This window comes from Anomalospiza imberbis, chromosome 2 (assembly GCF_031753505.1).
Source record: "Anomalospiza imberbis isolate Cuckoo-Finch-1a 21T00152 chromosome 2, ASM3175350v1, whole genome shotgun sequence".
Classification (NCBI taxonomy): Eukaryota; Metazoa; Chordata; class Aves; order Passeriformes; family Viduidae; genus Anomalospiza; species Anomalospiza imberbis.
In genome coordinates, this window is record NC_089682.1 from 14,475,776 (window position 1) to 14,500,781 (window position 25,006).

The 25,006-nt window shown below is 39.1% G+C and overlaps 1 protein-coding gene and 1 long non-coding RNA gene across 4 annotated transcripts in view; one reads left to right on the forward strand and one right to left on the reverse strand.

Annotated features, from left to right (window-relative positions):
* LOC137468309 (uncharacterized) overlaps positions 1-25,006 on the forward strand; it is a 405,810-nt gene that overhangs the window by 322,528 nt on the left and 58,276 nt on the right. The gene's annotated exons all lie outside the window — the stretch shown is intronic.
* The window catches only part of PHEX (phosphate regulating endopeptidase X-linked), a 107,055-nt gene that overhangs the window by 17,979 nt on the left and 64,070 nt on the right, over positions 1-25,006 (reverse strand). For all 3 annotated transcript variants that reach the window (XM_068179878.1, XM_068179879.1, XM_068179875.1), the window contains exons 13-15: positions 15,513-15,590; positions 13,842-13,945; positions 6,413-6,471 (exon numbers count right to left, since the gene is read on the reverse strand). In XM_068179878.1, the coding sequence (XP_068035979.1) occupies positions 6,413-6,471; positions 13,842-13,945; positions 15,513-15,590 (241 nt within the window). The remainder of the gene's footprint in view (positions 1-6,412; positions 6,472-13,841; positions 13,946-15,512; positions 15,591-25,006) is intronic.

Consider the following 25,006-nt stretch of genomic DNA (forward strand, 5'->3'; position numbering starts at 1 on the left):
TGCATTTACAACTTCCAATAATGAGGTTGGTTTGTTTTAAGCAACTTCTCACAGGCTAGTGAAGTCCATAGATAAGTAACAGATACGGGAGATAGCTGAGCTAAACTGTTTGATATACAGGGTACTCTGCCACTTAGTGTGCTGACGGTTCTCAGATGTGTCCAAAAGCTCTAACTTGTTTTTTTCAAGTCACATTCATTCACTGAATGAATTCAGATGTAGAGTTTTAAAGGGATAAGATATAATCAGAAGACTAACTGCTGGTCAGCAATCAAAGAACATTAAATTCACATACGGAATTAAACGTGAAGACAGCTGGGATGTTGGTTAGTTGTCTAAAAACAGCTCAAAGGACAGGATACATTTGTTTAAAATGGTTCCACAGACTTCTATTTGGACTACTGAATCTCATCCCAGTGATGGTTTTGATTCTGGGGTCTAGCTGTCAGTCTCATTGGCAAGGGGCTCCTGCAAGTTTTAGCTCAGATAAAACAAATGAGAAAAAACACATTGCTTTCAGACAATTTGAGACACCCAGACAGCTTTGAGCATCCATATGTAGGTGATAGAGACCAATGTCTATCATTACATGGACCTGAATCATACACCTTATTTCAAGTTTTATCCTGTGGAAAAAGAGGACAGAAAACAAAAATTGTGCAAGGACAGAAAATGTCAATTGTGTGAGGCACAGTAACTGTTTCATGCATTGCATGAACACAAAGCTTAATTTTATGAAGAACTCGGTGAATAAATTCATTAAAGAGATACAGGGAAGTAATGGTCTCTGCAGCCTCTGCTTCAATTCTTGGCTCAGTTTCTCCTTCACCCGAACCTGACAAGAGGCTTTTTTCTACTCATAAAAAAGAGATAACCTGGTGTTTACCAACCTCAGTGGGGCAACATGAGGAGAAACATGACATGGCTTGTAAGGTGCCAAGAAATACTGTCAGCTAAGAGAGTAGGAAATGTGAAAGCATCTGTTTTACAAGAAACTTAAATCTTTATTTTATGAGGAAAAAACCTCAGTGGATTCCCTGGGCCAAGGGAATGGGGGCTAGAGGGAGAAGAACAAAGTACAAGTTCTTCTATTTTATACATTCATAGATAGGAATTTTAGGAAGAAAAAATAAAGAATGGAGGTAAGGATCATGCACCATGGTTACATAAAAGAGAATAGTAGTCTTTAGTAAATCAGGAAAACTGAAAATGAGGGCTCACCTAAGACACTTAGCACTTACTTAATAACAGGGCTCACAAGGTGTTCAGTCCAGATCTGTTATGTTCATTAACCTCCAGGAAACTAATGGCACACTTGAAATTACTTCATCAATAACCTTCCAAATAGTCCAGTTCTTAAGGGAAGAGAAAATGCCCTATGCACATTCCCCTCACCCTGCCCTGGCCATGCACCAGGTGCTGTTTGCCAGCACTTCCCTGGCTCCTGGCAAGATAAGAGTTCTCCCTTGCAACTCCCAGCATCAGTGAGCTGCCAGCGTCAACATCTGCGTGATGCTTCCTGTAAAGATGATACTTATTGGCTAATATGAGCTCTCATCTGTGGTTTTCTCTGTGGATGCTAATTTGAATGCAGTTTTTAAATTCTGTTGTAGATCATATCTGCTTCCTGTAACATGTATTGAAGCCTCTCTCTAAAGAGAGACTTGACTTTCACTAGAGAACTGCAGTAACAGCACAAATGACTTAGAAGGAGCATGGACATAAACTTAGAGAGATAATATCAACATTAATTATCCAGTGCATCTATTCAAGCTTACACCTCATGAGTGCATTGCTTATATTTGCCTCAGTTCACTGTAAATCCCCCTTTCACTACTGTTCACAGCCCACAAATGTGACTATTTTTATATATTCTAGAGGCATACATATTTACACTTTGAAAAAAAAACCCTCATCACGCCAAATGTCTGATGAACATTTCCCTTTTATCCTTAACATATTCAAAGGCCAATATTTTAGTGCTGCAATGAAATAAAATAAAACCTTTTCTTGAACAGAAAAATGCTAGCACACTTTGATCATCATTTGTATCTATTTTCAGCACATATTTGTTGACTGCTCTAGAGTGCATTAAAATAAACTAATCCTTTAGGAATTGTTTTTGGTGTTCCAATTATGATAATTAAAAAGTTAGTATTCATGCTGCTTAGATGATATGAAGTGTACTTAGATACATTTTGAGACCCTAAAGGCAATGGCACATACCTGTTGTCCTTGTTAAGTGCCTATAATTAAAGGGGAAATTGAAGAGCAAATGCACAGAAAATTGAAAAATTATCCAAACTAGGATTAGAAAATTATTAACAACCATTATAAACATGCACAGTGGTTCCTCTAAGACACTTTGAATTATCAAAAAAGAGGAAATAAATAAATAAAACTCACATACAGAGAACACCAGGAGTAAACTTGTATAATATTAAGATAAATTAGATGTAACATATTTTTTAACTCTGCTCTTTGCGGCACATCTCACCTTGATGCAGCTACTTATTTCTCCTTTGGAGATATTAACAGAATCATTCATCATTCAAACTACCAATAGTTTGGTAATGAAAATGAAACAAAGCAACACCAAACACAAAAGTGTTTGCACTAAAAGACATCAAAATTTGGTACATCTACTGCCTATGCAAGATTTGCTAGATTCTCCCAAATCTAATATTTTTTTAAATGATCTAGTTTCTATTCTCTATTAATTTTCTCTTTTAGTGAAACATGACCTTTTCTTCCAAGTAACTGAATAGTCAAGTTAAAAACACTAACATCATGCCTGTATATGGAGATCACATGGACTTGCACAGATATTCCAATATTTATGTCAGTGATACAGATTACAACAAGAGAAGAATTTGTGATCCTTCCATCAGGAGTGTCAGAGACCTCCCTGTGCTCTTAACACAGAAAGCAAAAGCAGCTGCCTAAAGCTCAGAAGTGCTCAGGACATCCACATTCCCCTTCCCTTGTGCAGGCACGTGACGATTGCTCCTTTTCAGAATCCATGAGTCAAGGCACTGATTTTTTTTTTTTTCTCTAAACTTTTTCAAGAAGCTTCCAGTGACTAATCAAGTTTGGAGTTGCTGTAGTTTTGTTGATATTGTCGCACAGTACATTTCCATTTCCAAACTACTTTTTAGAATCAAATTTTGGAGCCAGGGATTTTCCAGTTCATGTGGAAACTACTTTCCATAATCAATTTCTATTATGCATTTAAAAATTCTTACTTCTCAAATACTTCTTAGTAAACTCACTTATAAAGAGCAAAAATAGATGGCCCTTATTAGATACTAAAGTCCAGTTTGCTCACTGAAGAGCAGGGGTACTCAAGCAGATGAAGAGCATATCTGGTCCATTCACTCATTTACAGTAGTGATCAGTTGTAGGTGTGAAGGGAAAGAGTTTCAGGTAACTACCTGTGAGGTAATTCTTCTGCTAGCACATAATCCTACCTTCCAGCAGCCAGCAGCAGAGGGAACTGTCCTCCTGGATTGGGTTTATATCCCTCTGTGCTTTTGTGCAGAATAGAACACCCTCTTTTCAGTTCATCTGCTAATGCAGTGAGTAGCACAGATCCTCATAACACACCCCTTCAATTATTTGCCAACAAGTGATTGGCTCCTACCTCCTTTTCTTATCTCTAATCAGTCATTAATTTACGAAAGGTCCTTCTTACTTGTCCCAAGACAACTTTCAGTTAATAGTATTGGGAAAGAACCTCATCTAAAATGTTCTACGGAAAAAAAGGATATGATCGTATCAAGCATACTTACTTGCTTTCTGAATTTAAAAAACAACCTCTAGTAGATTAAGCAAGCATAATTTTTTCTAAAAGAAAAAGCAAAAAACATCTCACATTCTCATGTTCACTCTTCACTGTTATATGCTTATTCATTCTCTCTATTCAATCATGTTGTGGTCACAAACAGATTCCTTCCTATAAAGGCTAAAATGACTTGTTATGCAGATCCCTCTGAATTGTCTTTTGAAAAATAGGTAATTTGATACTTGTCACACCTATTCTTCCTGTGCTGAGGCCACTATCAGCCATAGGCAATACATCAAAGCTGGTTGTTTGGAAAATTTTTGTCTAAGTTCCTTTAAAATACCTGGGAGAATATTAACTGGTCCTTATATTTGTCACAGTTCCTTGTATGAATTTCTTCTAAAGTCCCTTCTATAGACACTAAATTTTAAACAATTTCTGGGACTAATGTCTCTCAAGCACAAGGTCCAGAATTAGATCTTCCCAAACTCTTTCAATGCAAAGAGTTATCTTATTTTTATGCCTTAGAGACTCTCCTCTCTCAGTGTATTTGACAAAAAGGTTTTAGTATTAGTTCTTAAGCTCCGAGAAATTTGGTCCTCAAAATCTTTCTGGGCTTGCTTTATCATAATTTTACATCTAACTTGCTAGAGTTCAAGCTTAATTCTTATTCTCAAATTATTCTGGTTTCTAGAACTTTTTTTCTGTTATTTAACAAGGCCTTTAAAAATGCCACAGTTCTTGTGGCATGTGAACAGCCTCAAGAAATTTATATAGATCACTACTGAAAACACAGCTGCAAAGCAGTAAGGTAGCAGCTCTTCCCCACTAGAATTAATGGGAAATCAGTAGTGATGTGTCAAATGTTTATCAGCAACTTCTACCAGAGAATGTTCCTCCCACATCACACAGGGCCTCTTGCCCCATAAAAACACACCAGCCAGCAGTGGCAGACAGTACTGTGCCTTTCTCTGAATCCTCCCTCCTGCTGCACATCATTTTTGGGGCATGATTACATTTGTACCTCTCTCTCAGGTATGAGAGGGCTTTGTTCAGAAAGAGCCACCTAAATCCTTTTCCTCTTTGAAACAGTCCTAAAAAGGACTGAGAGTGAGTGGCACTGTCCAAACTTCCAGGTCACTTGCCAGCAGTTATGGTAGAAAATACAATCACCTCTACACCCATGACTGATGGGTTATGTTTGACAACTCTGCCTCCTGACTCTTTTAGACACAGTGAGTGTAAAGTTTTCAGTGGCTGGCTCCAGCCTCTCATCACAGTTTTCTCTAATGTGCCATGGCAGAGAGGCTGGGACAGCTGAGCACTGCTCAAATTTGAAAGAACCCAATATTAAAGAAGGTATAACAGCAATGGGTCTCATTCTTCTCTGAGCAGGCTTCCTCTCCACTCACATAAAACCTTCCTAGCAGCAGTGGTGGCTGGAGGAAGCGCAGCTGTAATGCTGCAGGGGTACCTCAGAGTTGTGACCACCGCATCCAAGTGCTCCCTCAGATGATCAACAAAAACGTGACTGCCTAATGATGGCAGTCCTCTAATTAAGGCAGAGCAATCTAAATCTAGCACTATTTTTAATAAAAAGAACTGCTTAATTAATATTCATGCTTTACAAATGAGATCACTTAGACACAAAAAAATTTAAGTGAGTGGTTTGAAGGCAAAACTGTTTACAGAAATTGGTAGAAGCAAATACCAGCAGACTCAAATTGCCAGTCCTCTGCTTTACCTTCTTCAGTGTGATATGTTATCTTTGTGCCTTTCTCTCTGCAACCAAAAGGGATTCAGGAGAAAAAGGGCGAATCACTCAGCAATTTTTGAGGTCCTGACTCTGGGGACTGAGACCACAGAAGTGGTGGCAGCCACTTTCCAGACCCTAACAGCACAGAAAAAGAAGGCCAATTTAACATGCAAAGCTAATAAGAGCAAAGAGAATTGCCAGGGTAAAGGTAAAACTGTTGCACACAGACTGGTATAGAATTTTAAAGCCTGGTATAGAATTTTAGAAAATTTCAATTCAAAGCCCTATTAAAGCAAACAGGAATGAGCTTCCAAACTCGTAATACATCATTGAACAACTCAGCTCTTTTACCTTATTTGTTTCCACACTAGAATATATGCTGTCTAAAAACAACCAGTAACAAGGATTAGAATCACACAGGTAGTACTGCACAAACAGGTAAGAATTTTCAGTTAACTACAGATATCACTCCTTGTCCTTGAATGTATTGAACAAATCCACTGGATACACCTTCTCATGTTTTCTAGTCTATATCACAGTCTTCTCTAGTCACATTTATCATTACATATGTCAATACTGGAGGACAGAACTGCTATCAGTGTGTGTTCATGGAGATGTGTGTACATGTTTTTGTTACAGAAAACAGAAGATAGAAACGTTAGGCTTTAATAAAAGTGATTTAAGCTATCATTCACATTGGACAGAGTACAAACACACACACATACACACTTAAGTCTCACAGCTGAATTACCAGGTTTGAACTTTTAATTTTCAGTCACAAACAACACAACAGATATAGCTGTTATGTGAAGCTTGATGCATATATTCCCAAAAAAGCACTTTATAAGGAGGCTCAGCAGGAAGATACTCACTGATCTGGTTGGTAGATGCACTATAAAAAGCATTTACAGTAGTTGGGCTTGTAAACCACCTGTAGCAAAAACAAAAGAAATTGTCTGTCAGTACATTGACATTCACCTTTATGAATCAAAGGAGCAAAGATAAAAATTGAACTCAGTAGAAGGAAGTAAAAACATTAAGGACTTAAGATACATTAAGTATTTCTCCATTTCAGTACATGCTACCTAGACTTTCTAGAACATTGAAATCTATTGTTTAATGACTTTAACTGCATACAGTCAATAAATGCCCAACGGGAGCAATTCTTAGTGTTCCTATCATGTGATCTGTTTAATTTTTAAGTGACCACTGTGCTTGTGAGGCCAGCCATGCTGATGAAACAAAATTCACCCAGAAGAGGCTGCAACACGGACAGCAGCTGTGAAAACTCTCCTGGGTGTTTTTCAAACACATGTGGAGGAATTCTGTGTTGGAATTAGAGGAGAGCATTTTGAAACAAGTAAAGTGGCTTTAGAGGCTTTGTTGAACAACTACTTGAAAAAATAGGATTATGCCAGCAACATAAACAGATAATTTCTGGGAATGTAAATTCAAAATAAACAGCTTCATGTTCTATACCCTACGCAGTGAACATGACTATCCTAAACAGACCTCTTGCCAGTCATTTCTTCTCATAGTTTGATTTCTCATATATACTGGAAGAAACCCTAGGTTTGAATAGGAGTTGGACTTTGGTGATCCTTGTGAGTCCCTTCCCACTCAGGATATTCTATGATTCTATGAATAGCTAATGAATCTCCTTAGCCTAAGCTCATCTATATTGACAGTGGCTTCAACCATATGAATGGAAAATCTTGACTGACTTCAGCAAGACCCAAATCCCCTCAGATGAAACCCTGAGTTCAGTGAGTGCAAAATTTCACTTTGTGATTTTATAAGGGAGAAATTAGGTTAAAGAAATAAAGATTATGATAATTAGTGGTTAGTTCATAATAACTTAGAAGCAGCATTAGTTAATTTTCAAACAGGAACATCCTGATGTCATTAGCAAAATATTACTCAAAATTTTTATAAAGCCATATAAATGCAATGTAATTGCTTTGGAAAGTTTCTTTTAAAAAGAGAAAGGAGCTGCAAAACAATGAGTAAGATCTTTCCAAATGAAGATCTTTCAGAATATGGAAAATGTGTGATGTCAGTGACAATGTACACACAATTCATGCTTTTAAATAGCCCCATTAATAAAAGAATCATCTGCAGATCCTGACTGGTTTTCTGACAGCTAATGTCCTCACTTAAACCATGTAACAAAGGGGAGAGTTCAAAAATGGCAGCATTTTGTCTTTTATCAATAAATTTAACTGCTTGTTTTATTCTCCAAGCTGAGCGGCTTATTTTGCAATGCATCAACTAGAAAAACAAATAAATGAAAGCTAAGAGTGATGTCATGTACATATTTTAACCATCCATTACATTACAGGCTCTAATTGTCAGAGGTAACTCTCCCTGTTTTGTTTATTGGGACATTGTGAAGGGGAGGAGCAGGGGGAGGTTGTTTTCTGGTCTGTTTTATGCTTTCTTCATAATAAGGAGATTAAATTATAGAGGTAATGTAGTGAGATTATGGAAAATTGAAAAAAAGAATGTATATAGTGAGGGGATAAAGAAAAAAAATTAGGGGCTTAATTAACTATATTTCAATTTCATGTTTGTTCACAGCAGCAATCAGCTGAACTGTTTTGAAGGAGGATGCAAGCCTGCTATTTATGCCTTGTAACCTGCACTCCAGGCTTAGCTGTAAATCTGGAGGACTGTTCCTTTTTTGACAAGGAGAAAACCAATCTGGAAGAGTCAAAACTTCAATTTATATTTTACTGTAAGATTGAGCAAAGACACATAGTGTTGTGACTTGCACCTCATCCTCTTGGCTTGTTCTGCTTACAATGGCCTTTCTGTTCTCAAATAGCAATTTTTAAGCATGAAAAAGGCTTCTGGGAGAGAAAATGCTCCCTTTTTGCAAATTCCTCTTAGCCTTTTATTTCCAGTTAGAGGATCAAGGGCCTGAGATGTATAACAGATACTTCAAAACAGATTAATGTGCTGTGGTTCTTCTCTCCATGCTCTGTGGGGGCTTACCACAGCTAGCTGCAAAGAGGAACCACCACAAACAGCAGCAAAGAGCTCTTCTCTGACTGGAGACAGCTCTCTAACAGCACAAGTCTGCACTTGTTTTCCTGGGTGAGGAGCTGGTGATGCACGTACTTGTCCCCACAGGAACAACTTACTCTGCCCAAGGGCAGCACTGAATGCTGGCAACATTTGGTCCACTTTTACTGAGGGGGGACTTCACACCCTCCTCTGGCCATACTTTCATACCCATGAACTCATAGGCTTGTAGCTTGCAGGTGAAGGTGTATCACAGCCTCCCTGCCCCGAGGCTGCTGCTTTTCTCATGATCTGCCACCAGAACTGCAGAGCCCATCCTGTTTGCTGAGCTTAGCATGAGCCCACGGCTGAGAGCAGCCTTGATTTTCCCACTGTAAAACTGGGCTCAGTTCTTTCCAAATTGCTCCTCCATAACAAGGTCTCAAGAATGACCCTGTATGGAATTCATTATGCTTTTAAGCAGTTGGGAAGAGGATACTTAGCAGCCATACTGAGGAGTCAGGAAGAATGAGAGTTCTCTAGTAACAAGCAGAGTATTTAATATTTAACAGGTGGCAAGAAGCATATTTCTATTCCTGCATTTTGTTGTACCGTTGTGAGCCCTTTCAGAAAGATTTAGGAAGTATTTTCTACAAAAGAGTAGCAATAACCAAGACTGTTTCCATCCAGACTAGCAGAACAACTTCTCATCTGCCATGCTCTTTCAAGTGAGCTCATGGAAGTGAGCTCCTTGAAATGACTGAACCTTCAGGGACAGTCCTTAACTAATAACACACCAAATTACAACATGAAGGTGTGTAATAAATAGCTGTTGCTGTTAAATTTTAAGGTGAAGCAAATTTAGAAATAACTCTCCCGTTCCTGTTTGAAGTCAGGTTCCCTGAGCATTTGCTCTAGGTCTGGTTACAGATTATGTGTTCTTTATCTACTAACAGAAGGATAGAAAAAAAGAAAGGCATTGCACTTTCCAAGTGCCTATTAATTACAAAGTAAATAAATAAAAATTCTAAAACTGTTTACACTGTTTTCATTTGCTATAAGTTTGTGAAAAAGGGACAGTTTTGAATGATATCCTGTAGTATTACTTATCTGGTACTGCAGCAGTCAAAACCTAATTCTGCAGAGTTGACACTTGTAAGGTTGAGATTTCTCTTGTAGAAATAAAATTTGAAACATACACATGAGATAATAAGGGGGACAGAAACTCTCTTAGTCTATGTTCTTGAGGCTGAAATTTCCTCTGGTATTTTCTTTCTGTGTTAAGATTATAGTGTGCTACATTGCCATTCATGAACAGGGATGGTTGGGAACATTTACAACACAGAGAAAAGCTTGTTCTTTTATTTAATTCTCTGTAAAGCACAAATTGAATTTGCAAATTGATCCTCAGTTTCTGGAGTTGGAAGAAATCATTTGGTTTGCTGTTCAACATTCAAAGTAAGAAATAAATAATAAATAATCATATAAACATAGCAAATGAACTTGTGAATGTACAAAGATTTAAACTGGTTGGAAGTGAAAAGCTGTACAAAGTTTCTTAAAACTGGAAAATGTCTTCCAAAGAAAACACTATAAAGAAAAACTTCTAAATGGAAGGCAACCTACAAGGTGACTTTCAAAATTGTATTTCCTCTTCTCCTTGTTAGTCTCTTTTATATATTTCCCATGTAGAAACAGATTATTAACCCAGGCCAGGCTGCCATCTGTCTCTCTTAGGAATGAGCAAGCAGCTAGGATGGTAAGGCTGGGTCCAGCCTTCAGTGCCACATCACTGCTTAAAAAGAGGTTCAAAGACCAGGAAAAGGCTCCAGGAGACTCCTTTCCATCTTCTCCTCTCCAGGGCAGGTCCCAGCCACGTGATTTCCAGCAGTGTCTCTCCAACAGACAACAGCCTGCCCAGTGTTTTTGATGGCTGCTTTTACCTTTTTGCAGAAGGAGCTTTTACACCATCCTTAGAGGTACTCACCCCAGAACCTCTCAGAGCTACCCTCCTTTGTGACAAACCAAGAGTCAGGGCTAATACACAATAGTGTGTGGTCAAGAAAAACAGGAACAGGTTCTGGAGGAGATCCCAGAATCCTCTCATAGCATCCTTCCTTTGTATCCTCTTATCAGGATACCAAACATCTACATCCCCAGCTGTGAAAGTCTAGTGAAAAGTAGACAAAAATTTGGCCAGGTTTAAAAATCTTAGATTATATGCTGACTTCAAAGGAGAAAAATTAATCATAATGAAATGGTGTGGCCAGGAAGTCCTCTGATGCTTTGTTAAATGTAAGTATGTTATCAGTGTTAAGAAAGACAGATCCTATCTCTGATTAAAAGGTGCAGGCACGTGTTTGTATACACACACACACATGTATATTTGTATGTATGAATGTGTATGACTCCATGGATCAATAGGCAAATGCAACTAAAACCCTGACTCTCCTTAATTTTTCCCTTCCCCATGGCCATCACTTCCCCCTGTACTGCCTTTCACTTTCCTCTGCTCCAGCTGTACCTCACCTGTCTTACAATGATTGTCTTCACACCTGGTGCCCATCCTCCCACACGGCCCCTTCCAGACCCTCCACTGAGCCCTCTCAACCTAACCTGTGCTGGTTTGTGCACCATATTCCTCAGCTCCTGCACAAATCCCTTTCATTTTTCTCTCTGCTGATACGTGAGCACTTTTTTTCTTGTTGGATAGAGCCAGCTGTGAAGGTGACAGTCACCTCCCCAGCCAGCTGTGAGGCTGGCAGCTGGCACCCAAGGCTGGTGTTGAGCACAAGTGACACGACCCAGAGCTGTGGTGTCCTCAGGGGAGCCTGGCCCCAGGACTGGCAGAACAGGACCTGCAGCACCCCGTGCCTTGTCACAGCTTTCTGGCACCAGTGGGGCCGGGTGTGGCCCATCACCCATGCCCTGAGCAATGAGGAGCTCATCTGAGTTCCTCCATGCTCCCTTCTCCTGTCAGGCAGATAAATGCCAGGGATGGAGGGAACAGAAGAGAGAATAAAAAATTTTGATAATTACTCCTGATTTAGTTTATTTTCTTTTTTTTTTTTTTAATTAAAAACTGTTGAGTTTCCAAAACAATTCTTTTCCACTTTGTTATCCATATTCCCCCTTGTTTTAGCCAATTGTTTTGTCTTGTATCTCCCATCTCCTCTGTCCATCCCCTGATGGTCTTTCCCTGGTGCTTTGACTGAACTATCATTTTAATTTCACATTTAGCTGAGGAAAGTGATTCCAGTTTGAAATAATTATTGAGAAAAATTGACTGTTTACTAAAAGAATATAGTGTTTTACCTTTTGGATGCAATATTATTTTAGAAACTTTTATTTCCTTAAACACTAGTTTTCTTATTTCTCTTTTTGGTCCACAGCTTTGATGATCCTATAATATCTATCTCGAAATACAAATGTTATGCTAAAAGCTACTAAACTAGGAAAAAGAAGAAATGAAGCAAATAGAAAGAAAAACCCAAGGGTAATTAACTATTAACATAACACCACGCCTCATCAAAAATTCTGTGGAGTTATATGAAATGTAAAAGTTTAAAAAACAAAAACAGAAAAATGAGAGGAAAAAAAAAGACAGTAAAAGCATCAGAAAGCAGTGGAGTATGATGATTTAAAAGCGGGAAGGAGCTAAAAAGTGGCTGATACTTTTGAGGCCAGGTTTGACATGCCTTAGACTGGTAAGTGGGAGTTATTGGTTTATTTAAATAAATTTTTAAAAAATTACAGGCGGCAGCAATGACTCTTTGCCTTGGTGTCCCTCAGCAGGCAGAGTGACACTACTTTCAGAGCTCTTTTCTTTCACTGAACAGTTGCAGAGACAGAATAATATCCCAGCAGGAGCCCTGATTATCCCTCCCTGCCAGGGCTCAGGTGGAGATTACCTCCAGCCCTGCAGAAGGCAGAGCAAATAGCTGCTCTAACAAAGGGAAGGGACCAGAAATCAAACTGGCATCCCCCAGGCCTGAATGTGCTGATGGCTGACAAGAAAAGAGCTACAAAGGTGATGAGGGGTTGGCTATTATGTGGTCCTGGGAATAAGAAGGTAAAGACAGGCATGAGAAGGTGTTCAGTCTTGTAGAGGGCAATTGGGTAACACTTTCATTTTGGAAGCATCCCCATGGGACAGCTCTCAGACTACAGTCCTGAGTCAGGGGCTGCCTACCGCTTCATTTCCTTACAGGGGAGCTTTCCCATCGTGCCAAGAGTCTACAGGTTCTGCAGCAGTGCTGGCTGCCCCAAGGCTGACCATTGCTATAGAGAGGCCAGGGCTGTTTCTCTGCTCTCTTGGAACTGTTACCCTGAAGAGAATGCACCATCATGGTCTAGTCCTGACATCCAGGAAAATCCCTAAAATCATACCCCAGGGCTGACCAGTGCAATGTCAGAGAAAGCTGTGATCAGAATGTAAAATTCACAATTAAATCTAAGCTGTAAATGATACCCTGAACACACAGGGCCAAATTTAAACACTTCAACCATGAGCAACCTTTGTTTGTCCCCCTGCCTCACGGACAGCACGGAGCCACCCCCAGGACAAGGTATGGCTCAGTTTGAGTAGGGTTTCTGGAGTCCTAAGGGAATAAAAGCACTGGAGCTAAGCACTGGCACTGATTTCAAAGTCTGTGTGTAGAAGAAGTCATTTTTAAGTAGCATGATTAGACTAATTAAGTTCTGCTTAGGTTTTAATTTGCATTTTAAGGATTTGATTACCCATCAGTAAGAAAAGAGAATGATTCTCTCTTGTATTTTATGACAGTTTGTGACACAATCTGCACTCTCATGTTTACAAATAAATAAAAATAACATACGTAAATTAAATTATGTTTCATTCTGTATCATTGCTGTCAACAGCAGGTAACTAACAATGCTGATTTGTATTACTAATAATAACATTATCTCTTACTATGATTTCACTGCTACAGAATTTATTTCATAAATCCCCACTGTACCATTTCAAACTCTAACTGTGACCAAGAGACATAATCCATTCTTAATTGCAATTCAATTACCCCTTTTTTCATTAAATTAAGTTTAAGCTTCAAGCATGTGACTACTCTGCATATGAACAGGGATACCTTACAAAAAAAAAATCACAGGAGTTTCTGAATAATGGGAGTTTGCCTATAGGCTTTTTGTGGCATAACATATTGCTATTGACATAATTCTATTAAAACTTAATATATAACAGTATTTAATATATAAATTAAATAATATAAGTTAAAATATTGTTAGAAGATTATGTAAATTTGCCTTTTGTCTACTCACTCTGTTTTTGGAACTTCTTTTCTAAGCCAGTAGAAATCAGATTGGGCTGCATATTTGCGAGTTTGCAATACATTGCCAAAAAAATCACTTTCTGTAAACTTCAGCTGTACCAAGAAAGCACAGACATTTTTAAAGCATGTCCAAAGAAACAAAAGCTGACATCAAACAAGCAGAAATTTTATTGTATATGAGATAATTACCTAATTTTTTTGCGATTATCAAAGCAAGTAAAATTTTCACACTTGGTAGGAAGAATAAATATTTTCTGAGATAACTTAAAAAAAACAGTGGCTGAACAGATCTGCACAAGGGTCTGGAACACTGGGAAAACTCTTCACTGTGCAGAGTGATGCTGAAGGAATCACAAGCACCCAACAATGGATTGCAGACTGCACATTTCTATGGTTATTATTAAGAGAGCCTCTTTCTCAGGAGGAAGTAGGCTTACTTTATTTTTAAAAGTGCATTTTAAAACCACTTCCAACAATGTAATGAAATCCCCTTTTTCAGCTTGCTTTACATTTTATAAAAAATACTTCATATTCTGTGCCTTCTGAGAGTTCTACCACATTAAATATTTACAGCCATAGGGCTCCATGCTTCCATAAGTTTCCAAATCTAATAGCATTCACACACATAAAACTAAACAGGCAAGGAAGAGGGATGTTAATAAGTTATAAATCCCTGTCATCAGTTTAAAACAATTCTAGGATTTGTGAGGAAGTTGCTCTTCACATGTATACTATGGTTTTGCAGGCACTATTAACAAGTATTTTTCACCAGCCATTGCCACTTATCTGAGCAAATAATGCCATGCACTGAGTGATAGAGTTGGTCACATGCTCTGTCTCCTTACACTGTTTTCACTGCATCATCTCACCCTACAGCTTCCCTAGGACAAGGACTAGGCTGGTGGAGTTGGTTGTCTCAATAAATGATTCTTCTATTTAGTGTTTGTTCATGGGCTCTGGCAAAGATGATGATTGCTCTTTTTTACTGCCTCAGGATTGAACTTGTGTTTCTAGTTTGCCTGTGACAATTCATCAAATGCATGCCACAGTTGGAAAATAGTAAAATTTATTACTATTATTATTATTAATCATTTGCCTTCCTGCCTTAGGCTGAACAGGTCCTGGGGCAGGAAGGAGTCCCTCCACAGTATATTTGTCCAGCAGGCAGCACAGTAGGCCTATACATTGGTTAGGATCTCTTGGCATGATTATAAGCATCAATTGTAAATTAAATTAATAGCCAGGAGAGATGAGGGGAACTTATATACAGCATCCCAAACTGTGATTTTCTGAGGTAAAATGCATTAGGCTTTTTGAAAATCATTTGAGAAAAAATGCTTTTAGTTTATCCCATTTTTATAACTAAATGCAAAATTACTACATTGTGTGCTTAACCTTTAAAATGCTTAATAGCAGGAAGGTTCTTTACACCCAGGCAGACTTTACTCCCAGCAGGCCTCATGATCTCACTTAGATACAACAGCACTGACTATTTAGAGAAAATTTAGAGCTAGCACACTTCAAAAATAAAATAAAAATAACCAGGCAAGCACAAGTCCGGGTGCATGCCAAACAAAAGACTAGCTTTGACTTAGACAGCAGCAAAACAGAGCAAAGAATGGCTGCAATAAATGAATAAAGCTGCAAGCCTGACACTTACTGTTTTGATGTCTTCATTAATATATGTGTCATTCATTATAAACTGAGGGTAACCAACTTTCGCCATAACTGCTTTTGCCTTTGAAAAAGAAAAAGAGAAAAAAAGTTTTGACAGATAAAACCACTTCTCAGCATACAGCTTTTTCTCTTTCTTGCTCAGTTTCCACTTGGTGTTATTATGCTTCCCTGGAGCCATCCTAATGTAACTTCAAAACAACCTGGCTACAAGGTAAACTTGGTGCCACAAATGAGCTCGGCATCACAACGCAGAGGGTCCAGATTCTGTTGTCAGATTATCACAGTGGGTCTGTCACTGCCTGCAGAGCTCTTGCGTACTTACAGCAACGTATCTGAGTACAAAATCTTAACAGCTGATTTTCCCTACAGGGTTTTGTGTTAATCAGATGGTCCAATGCCTGTTTGTACAATGTTTTCCAAAGGACAACAGGAAATGGCCTGTTTCTCTATGGCACAGTGGCTGATGCTCATCCAACTGCTAAAATAGATTTGATGCACAGATGTGAATCAACCTTGATCCCAGCAAGTGCAGCCTGGTGTTTCCACTGAGGGCCACTTCTATTTGCACCTGGGGATGGGTCCTTTTCTGAAGGACACTGTACGTTCCGAAAACCACAGGACTGATCTGTGTGTAGTCCTCCAGTTTCCCTCCTTTATTCACAGTCTTTGCTCTTTCCCTAACGCCAGTAGAAGTGTTAAAATAAGACACTTCAATTTTCATTAATCCTCTTTCAATTGTGACTTGGTCCCAGCGTTTATGCACAACCTGCACAAACAGTCCAGTGAGAAGTAGCTGTAGATGAGTAGTCCCACTTGGTAAATCATGGTGTGAGTTTATAAACAGCCTTGGTAATGTCCTCACAAAAACACCAGCAGGCCACTCAGACACCCAGAATCTCTGTGGAAACAAGTTTCCAGAAGAAAAGTAGAAGTACACAAAAAGATGACATACCAAGAAGTGAAATGTGACAAGTCCATAGGATAAATTACAGCTATGATGGACTAGGTTAGCACAAAAGTTTAATTTTTTATATTTTCAGAACACTGAATATAATTTCTCCATAAGTCTTTGGAATTCCCTCTACCCCTCAAAAAATGTGCCTTCGTTGCCATCAGACTCCGATGTCAAAACTCAAATGATTATGGCAAGATAGGAAAAGCAATAAATAATTGGCTTTAAAGCAAGTATTACCATACCAGTCCTGCACTCTGCTCTCTGTGAGCAGAGCCTGGACCTTTTTTAGGGTCCAACAACTTTCCTTGCTACAGGGACTTAAGGGAAGATTCCCCTTCCTCCATATATCCTTTCCCCTTCTCCCACTTCACAGTATCTCAATACAGTATGACCTTGTATACAGCAAGATGTAAATCCAGCTGTTCCCCAACTTTAAGAAGAAAGGTGGTAGAGGATTGCCTCCATTTAACCAAAGTCATTCTGTCTCCTCTTTTATTTTTCAAGAAGAAAAGCCTCTTTTCTTCTTCAAACTCCTTCAATTTCTCAATCTCATTTCCAACAAAGTCATAATCCTCCATTTGTGACATCACAATTAATTGTGGTTGAGATAATTAAGATGTCACAAACAGAAGATAACAACTTCAGGTAGAAAATTAGCAGCAGGAACAGACGATCTCTTAAGCAAGAAAGATGCCATTGTCATGCAAATTGCCCTAGTAATAAAAAAAGCAATGGAAGAAAAGTGCTGAATGGAAAATATGAAATGAGCCAAATTAACTCTCAACAGAATGTTTCCTCACTTTGCCAGAAGGTTCAGCAGTCTTTCATGATATTTTAAATGCTGTGGTAGGGAGGGAGAATAAAAAGCCAGGAAGGGAGCACGAGTCATCTGCAAGTTTGTATGTAATCAAGAGTGTCCAAATTTTTCCTGGTGGTGTTGTCAGGTCCAACTGGCTGAACTTTGCAAGGAATCAGAAAATTTCCTTTACCATTTCCCATGTTTCAATACTACTTAAAACTAGCTTTGGAAAAGGAAAAAGCAAAAGGCAACAGTTTTCATTTCTGCTAAGTCAGCTACTTAAACAAATCAGGTGTATCTCAAATGTTCTGCATGAGTTCATCATTTGCTTTGTGACTTTCACATTTGATGTTGTGAGATGGAGATTTCTAAGCGTGAGAATAAAATAGTTGGACACTATGGAGATTATTTTATAAAGGCTATATAAAACCCTAGCAAAGAACAGTGTGTCTTGAGATCTTTGAAAGCAGCCTCAAAAGGTAATGCTGCTTTTAGTACTTCGATGCTTTGTCAATGTCTAAAGCTGTCTGTATTTTGTGAGATTAGATAGCTAGATACACAAATAGATAGATAAGGGGGAAATGTTATATTATTGCATTTATTGCTTAAAAGGCATTAGCACAATATGTGTGGTTTAGAGATCTGAGCAAATGAGACAGACAAAGCTGATGCTGACAGTGAAGGTTGTTTGGCTCCTGGTTAGGTAAACTGTTTCCTATAGCCAAAGCAAACCTCATGAGAGAACATGGAGACCTTTTGAAGTCCTAGGGAATCCTCTGACTGGGATTCCTCCTAGAAGATTTGCATCAGGTGCAAACTTTTTCAGCTGATGCCAGCACATGGCACAATTTATTTACACAGCTGACAAGTCAGAAAGTATCATATTGAGAACAGGTTTCTAAATTTGCATGTTGGAAGTCTTGTTTCTGTGCCTATTTTTCTGTTCACTTGTGTAATATTTAACAGCAGTTGGGAGATTCCTTATTTATATAGCACAAGGAAGTGGAAAACTCTTCTGCAGCTTGCTTACTCTTTGATAATGATGTCATTATTTTCCCCTTGATAGGATTAAAAGTATGTATAAGAGACCAGCCTTCCAGGAGGCAAGCACAGGGAGTCAAATGAAATGTGACAAATGCAAAGGAACCAGCCATGTGGCAATTGCACATGAATCCACCATAAATCCACCAAGCACAACTTTTTATGGTTTAAAGGCTCATTTAACTCCTTTCTCTAATTTGCATATTAAACAGCCATGTGTGCAGGAAGAAAAGAGGAGCTGGGGTACTTCCCCCAGGCATCATTAAGCACTCAGCCTGCGTTGGGCTGTTGGGTAAATTACGGAAACTCATTTCTGCAGGGTGCTTTAGGGTAAGTCATGACGACTCTTTTCTATCCCTGCAGCCAGAGAGAGCAGGCTCTGAGGCAGAGGAGCCAGGGTGGGACTACTTCCACCACTCCTTGTGCATGGAAGTTTCCCCACTGACTTCAACACAGCCAGGATTTTCCCATCAGTGTCTTTCTGTGACGGGGAGAGCATTGCAAGTCAGTTTACTACACGGACAAAATAATAAACGAGCTTTCACTCTCTGCTTAACAACCTGCCAACATGGGAATGCACACGTTTCAGTGCTCCAAAGAAGCCCAGGTTCCAGCCTATTCAAATTCTCACTTGACAACCAAGCATGTGAGCATCCTGAGAGCCTTTTTGTCTCTCAGAGTATGACTTGGATATTTTATACACCAATGAGTACTGACATATTTTACTTACTGTAAAGAGAAAACAAAACAAAACATATATCTCATGACAAAGTTTTATGAGTCTGACAGAGATCTTCTGTATATTAACTTGACTCAGTAACTTTGTGAAGATCATTTTTAAGCTTCTAAATACATAAAAAATTAATACAATTACAGTTCACTGAAAAATTAGCATGAAATACATAGTGAAAGCTAAAATCATTCATGGCAAAGTAATGTTCCATTTAATTACAAAGATTAATTCAGCCTTTATATTTGTGCCCAGTCTTTTCATTTTTCATTGAGAACAGATGATTCAAGAGCCATCTGGTAAAACTGCTGCATAAATATCACTGCATCTATCTAGGGTTTACATATGGAAAAACCAGAAAAAATAGACTGATGGATCTTGGCAAAACACAGGAAGGTTCCATCGCAAGGCTAAAGCTCAATCCTACAGATGTCAGTAGGAAATCACTACTGCCTTGAGTGAGAGATGGATTGAGCTCACCCTAATGATGCACAGTATTTCCTTTGTGGGAAAATGAAATATCAGGGATTTTCACATTGTAAGCTACAATGGAAAGTGAAGTGGCAACTCAAACATGAACACTTGGCCTGAAGTGACAATTTTTATCAGTACTTGATCTGCAGTGAACTGTCTAATCCATACTCAAGAATACAGATTATCATTATTTATTTTTAGAACTTGGCTTAGCTGTCCCCTTTTTGTTGCATAACTGTCCTCATTTTGTTTTGTCACAATAATAGAAGCTGTGTAGACTTTTCAAGAACTGGTATTTCATTTAATAATAATTCACATTCCACCACTTCACACTGCACCATAACCATCCCCTCTGTATTATAATAATTGTTTTGAAAGCTCTAAAATAATTGCTAAAATAAGGAAGACAGAAAACACAGCTATCATTCCATCTTGGTAATAGCTTGAGACCAAGGTCAAAGAAAAAGTAAAATAAATAATCGAGTGACTTATGTGAATAATGACACCCATGTACACATAAAATTGCTTTCAGTTAAATATACATTATGGTTTAAAAGTAGCTGAGTCCATTTAACAACTTTGTGCTGCCAAATGGAAAAAAGTCCTAGTCCTTGTCCTTCTTCTCTGCTCCTCTCAGCTCTGTCCATAGTTCTTCTCACACTGCCTGCACTCCCAGCCTCCAAAGGCTGCCTCAGCTCCTTGACACATCTTTCTGTGGGACCACTTAACACACCAATTACAACGTGGAAATTTAACCAAGTTTCCCCCAGCTAATTTTCTGCCAGATCACTGAGCTGAATCACTCCCTACATGGAGAGACCCAACAAGTTCTGGAACTTTTACAAGCCATGCGCTGGGGACAAATAAAATGTGACAAAGTGGAGAAGGGTTATGTGGTACAGTAGTTACCTCCTCCTCTGAATGACCTTTTGAAAACAAAGCCTCACCCAGACAAAACTTACTGGCAAGATAATACTATTTAGTTACTATTTAGACAATACTTAAAAATACCATACCATACCTTATAATCCTAGGAAAAAGAGAGGAAAAGGGACACAGCAATTCCCACAAGTGTTCATTGAGATTATATGTTCAGTCTTAATATCTACTATTCAGCAAGACAATATTATTATTACACACCATAAAGTTTAAAGCATCTAAAAGTTTAGTAGGACTACCATAGACAAAAGAGTCAGAAAAAGCAACAATGTACATCAGTGCTACTCTTTTCTGTTCTAAATCCATTCTGGCTCTCTGGAATACAAAGATTCAGTCATTGGTTCAAGCACTGTGACGAAAGTTTCACTGGAATTAACCTTTCCATTTAAACAAATCCCACATGAAATTATTGGGTTTTTTAGCAATAGAACTGGACTAAGTCAGAGAAAGTGTGAAATTAGCATCTTTATTTCAGTTTTACTTTTATAAACATACTAATTGACCGTGATATTTTTTAAGCACAACTCCTCAGTTCAATGAAGCACTACAATTAATAGACCTAGTCACATTTTCTCCTTCAACCAGAAACTCATTCTGCTGTCAGCTTTGCTTTAATTTTGCTGAGAAAAAATATTCTTTGTCCATTTTATTTTAATTCCATTTTCCATTTGCAACCTCTGTATGACAATTAGCATGATTCCATTATGTTATACACAGAATATTATATGTGAGAGACATATATTCTTTCTTTCACAAACAGAACATCATATCTGCAATACCTGTCTTTGTGGCACACAGAAAATATTTTCATCTTTGAAGATATAAGTGCACTTATACTGCAGACCAGCACAACTGAGTTCCTGGCACAGGATGTGCATAACTACTAACTATTCCTGTCCAAAGCACCTGGGTGAGTTCTAAGGCTCTTTGGATTCTCAGTGGAGCTGGAATGATGCCCATGGACCAGAAGGAAGGATGATGCCCAGATATGCAAAATGACTCAGCTATGGCACCACACCAGCAGTGACAGGTCAGCTCCAGCGTGGGGGGTCCTGCACTGGATTCCTCCCTGCACACCTGTGGATCACTTGGGGCACGACTGCACCAGGGTGTGTGGAGAGCTGGGAGCTCCTCCAGCTGCACTTCAAACAAGCCAGAAACTAATGTGTTGTGGGCTGAAGACACAGACTATCATTAGTATCATGCTGATATAGATACAGATAGATATAGATAATATAGATTATATAGATATAGATTATATAGACATAGATGAGATATAGATAGATATAGATATAGATATATGCCCCATGCTATGTGCTGCTAAGCTGCCTTTGATAGCACTCATGCCAAGCTAGGCTTGGACTCAGGAGTATGTAAAAATCCATACTCCTCCTGCCTTTATTTTTCAGGCAACATTCCATGTTTTCTAACATAGTTATCTCTGAAAACCAAACAACCAAACACACTCCCCCAACTCCAAACTCTCTTTGTGTTTTGAAATTACCTTAGATATCTTTACTGATACAATTTTGCACCAGGATCCTAAGGATTTGCAATAGGAAAAAAAAAAAAAGCCACCTTTGGTTGGTCTTTGTCACATTGGTGAGCTGCAGAAATTATATTCAGTTTCTATAGAAATTCCTTCCTGGAAGTGAAGGAACTCCTTCACTGCTCACCCCAAGAACACCTCACCAATTGACCCACACTCCCATGTTCATGCCACCTCTTGCTAGAAACATACCCACCTTGATCAAAAATCTTTTCTGCTGTTTTGTTTTAGCTCTGGACAAGCAGCAGGCTTAATAAAACTCACTGTGCTAGCAAAATAAAAATCCCCAGGGACCAAAAAAACTGTGCTGAACTCTCTGGCACTGGACACTGAGAGAGGGGCAGGCTCAGAGATGAGGAAAGGGTGAGGAAGCTCTCTCCCCATCATAACAGTATGGGGTATGATTTACCACAGCATTTCTTCTCCAGTTTTACGCAAAACTCTGAATAACCTGTTCCAGAAAGGGACAATTTCTGACCTTAGTCTCTGCTTGCATCAGTTTATATTCATTTAACATTTTCAAGGTTAAGCAAAGGTTGCTGAGCACTTTTCTTTTAAATAAAGAATAGCATGTGAAAAATTCCCTTTTCATTTCTCATTTCACAAGTGATCTTCAGCTGCAGTCTTGATGCAACTGAAACAAGACACGGTAGAGACCCCTTTTAACACTCAAACTCAACTGAAATAGTGTCTGAGAACTTAAACACCAGTAGTAATCATGACTTGCATGAGGAGGAATTCCTTTTGCTTGCACAGGGACCTGACCAGCACTGTACCAGTAAGTGTGTCACTCTCAGCTGTCCATGCCTTGTAATATATGGGGGGAAAGCAGATGTGTGCATAGTCAAATACATAGGCTGCAGAACATAGAAAAAAATATTCAGAAAATGCTCTACTCTCTACTCAAGATCAAATTCTTCTCTATTGCAAACCTTTACATATTTTTAGTTTTAAATAAATTACATCTAGGTATTTTCACATTGATGAAGCTCATCCCATATGCAGAAAACTGAGCACAAGACACTTCACAGCTCCCTCAGTCCCTCACAAATTTTGGCAGCTGAGGACATCTTTATTCTTAGTCACAGCATCCTGGCTTCTAAAAGGCCACTAAAGGAACAAATTCCTGAGTCTGATGAGCTGCTTGTGGCATAGTTCCTTTACAGGTAAACTCCAGCAATACCAGTACCTGAAGCCATTTAAAATCTCACAACTTTGCTTCAGACCCCAGTGACTGGTACAATGCCTGAGCAAGCTGAAGTGCTGCTGGTTCATGCTCCTGGTTGTGGACAGCTCAGTGACCAGACTGAGGGTCCATGGTGGGGTCCCAGCCCCTGGCCCTGCCCTGCTGAACTCCTCACCCACTTCCAGCCAGCAGGCAGCTCTCCTCAGTGAGCATTTACAGCATGTGGAGATCACCACAGCCAGGAAATGCACTTTCATTGCAGAGAGAGAGGCAGTGCCAAGCAGATACCTGGGCATGCCCTTGTAGACTCCTCCACACAGAGAATGGCTCTCCTGCACCTCCATATCTGCTACTGCTGAGCTGGGGCACTACACTCTCTTTGTAACTGTACCTCTACAGGAGACAGATTTCCTTGTTAAAACAACAAAGACAGGGAAAGTTAAAGCTGAAACAATCCAAGACTTTCAGAAGTGGTGGAAGATCTCTTGATTTTTGGAAGAATTACTCTGTCATTTAGCATAACAATGTTTTTGTGTTGCATTTCTGCCATAAAACTTTCAGATTCACCCTGCTTCCTGAGCATCTTGAGGTGTCTGTCCATCTGTCTCCCTCCTATTTCAAGCATGAGATTTGTCACAAGTGTTTTGATGTCACACACCCATTCTGGCCTTATGTAGTTGTGGCTGAGTTTGAAAAATGACAGCTGTGAGATCAGGGTTAAATACAATTTCCTCTCCCTTCACCTGTTTTCCACTATCTGTTTGCATGGTGCTCAGGTTATTAATGGAACTGACATCCCTGCACAACTGAGTGAGCAGTAGCAGCAGCCAGATAACAAGGGAGAAGCTGACAGCAGCAATCTAACCCCAGAGATAAGAGATAAGCAAACATGCCATGGCTATTAGTTTCAGCTCTGGCCAATGGAGAAGAACATCTCCTGTGGCTACTGATCAGGAAAGCCCAGTCTTCCTGTGAAGGTTAAATTAAATTTAGGATGTGATAGATTATTCTTAGAGTTCAAAAATTAAAGTTTGTGATGATAAATAAATATTTGATGTAAAACTAATATGAAAGAAAAGGGGATGTTAATCTGATAGAAAGTGAAGACCTATTTTTATTCAAAGAAAACCATGGAACACTTCTACTCTAGAAGGAAAGTACCATTCTCTGCTTCTTCCAGGTGAAAAAATGTTACTCTAAAAATCTGCATTTTCCAAACAGCTATCTCAGCAATGGTGTAGGAGTGGCAGCCTCAAAATCCTGACCAAATTCCAAATTAGGTAAGTAGTAGTAATTTTCAAATCCCTTACATCATGTCTGAGAAGCATCTACTTTCCTTACAGCTTCCTATTGAGTTGACCCCTTCTTTTCATATGTCCATGCACATGGTAGAAGAAGGAATGGGCTGTTCAGCCTCAAAAAGGGATGACTGAGAAGAAACCTCATCAATGCCTCTAAGTATCTGAAGGGAGAGTGTCAGAGGATGGAGCCTTTTGGAGGCTCTTCTCAGTTCTCCTCTTCTCAATAGGACCAGAGGCAGAAACTGATGCACAGGAAGTTCCACCTGAACATGAGGAAGAACTTTACTGTGGAGGTGACCAAATGCAGGAACAGACTGCCTGGAGAGGCTGTGGAATCTCCCTCACTGAAGATGTTCAAAAACCATCTGTGCACAGTCCTGTGCCATGTGCTCTGGGATGACACTGCTTGAACAGGGATGCTGGGCCAGATGACCCCACTGTGGTCCCTTCCAACATGAGCCATGCTGTGATTCTGTGAAAGATGAGTTAAACCAGGAAGATAA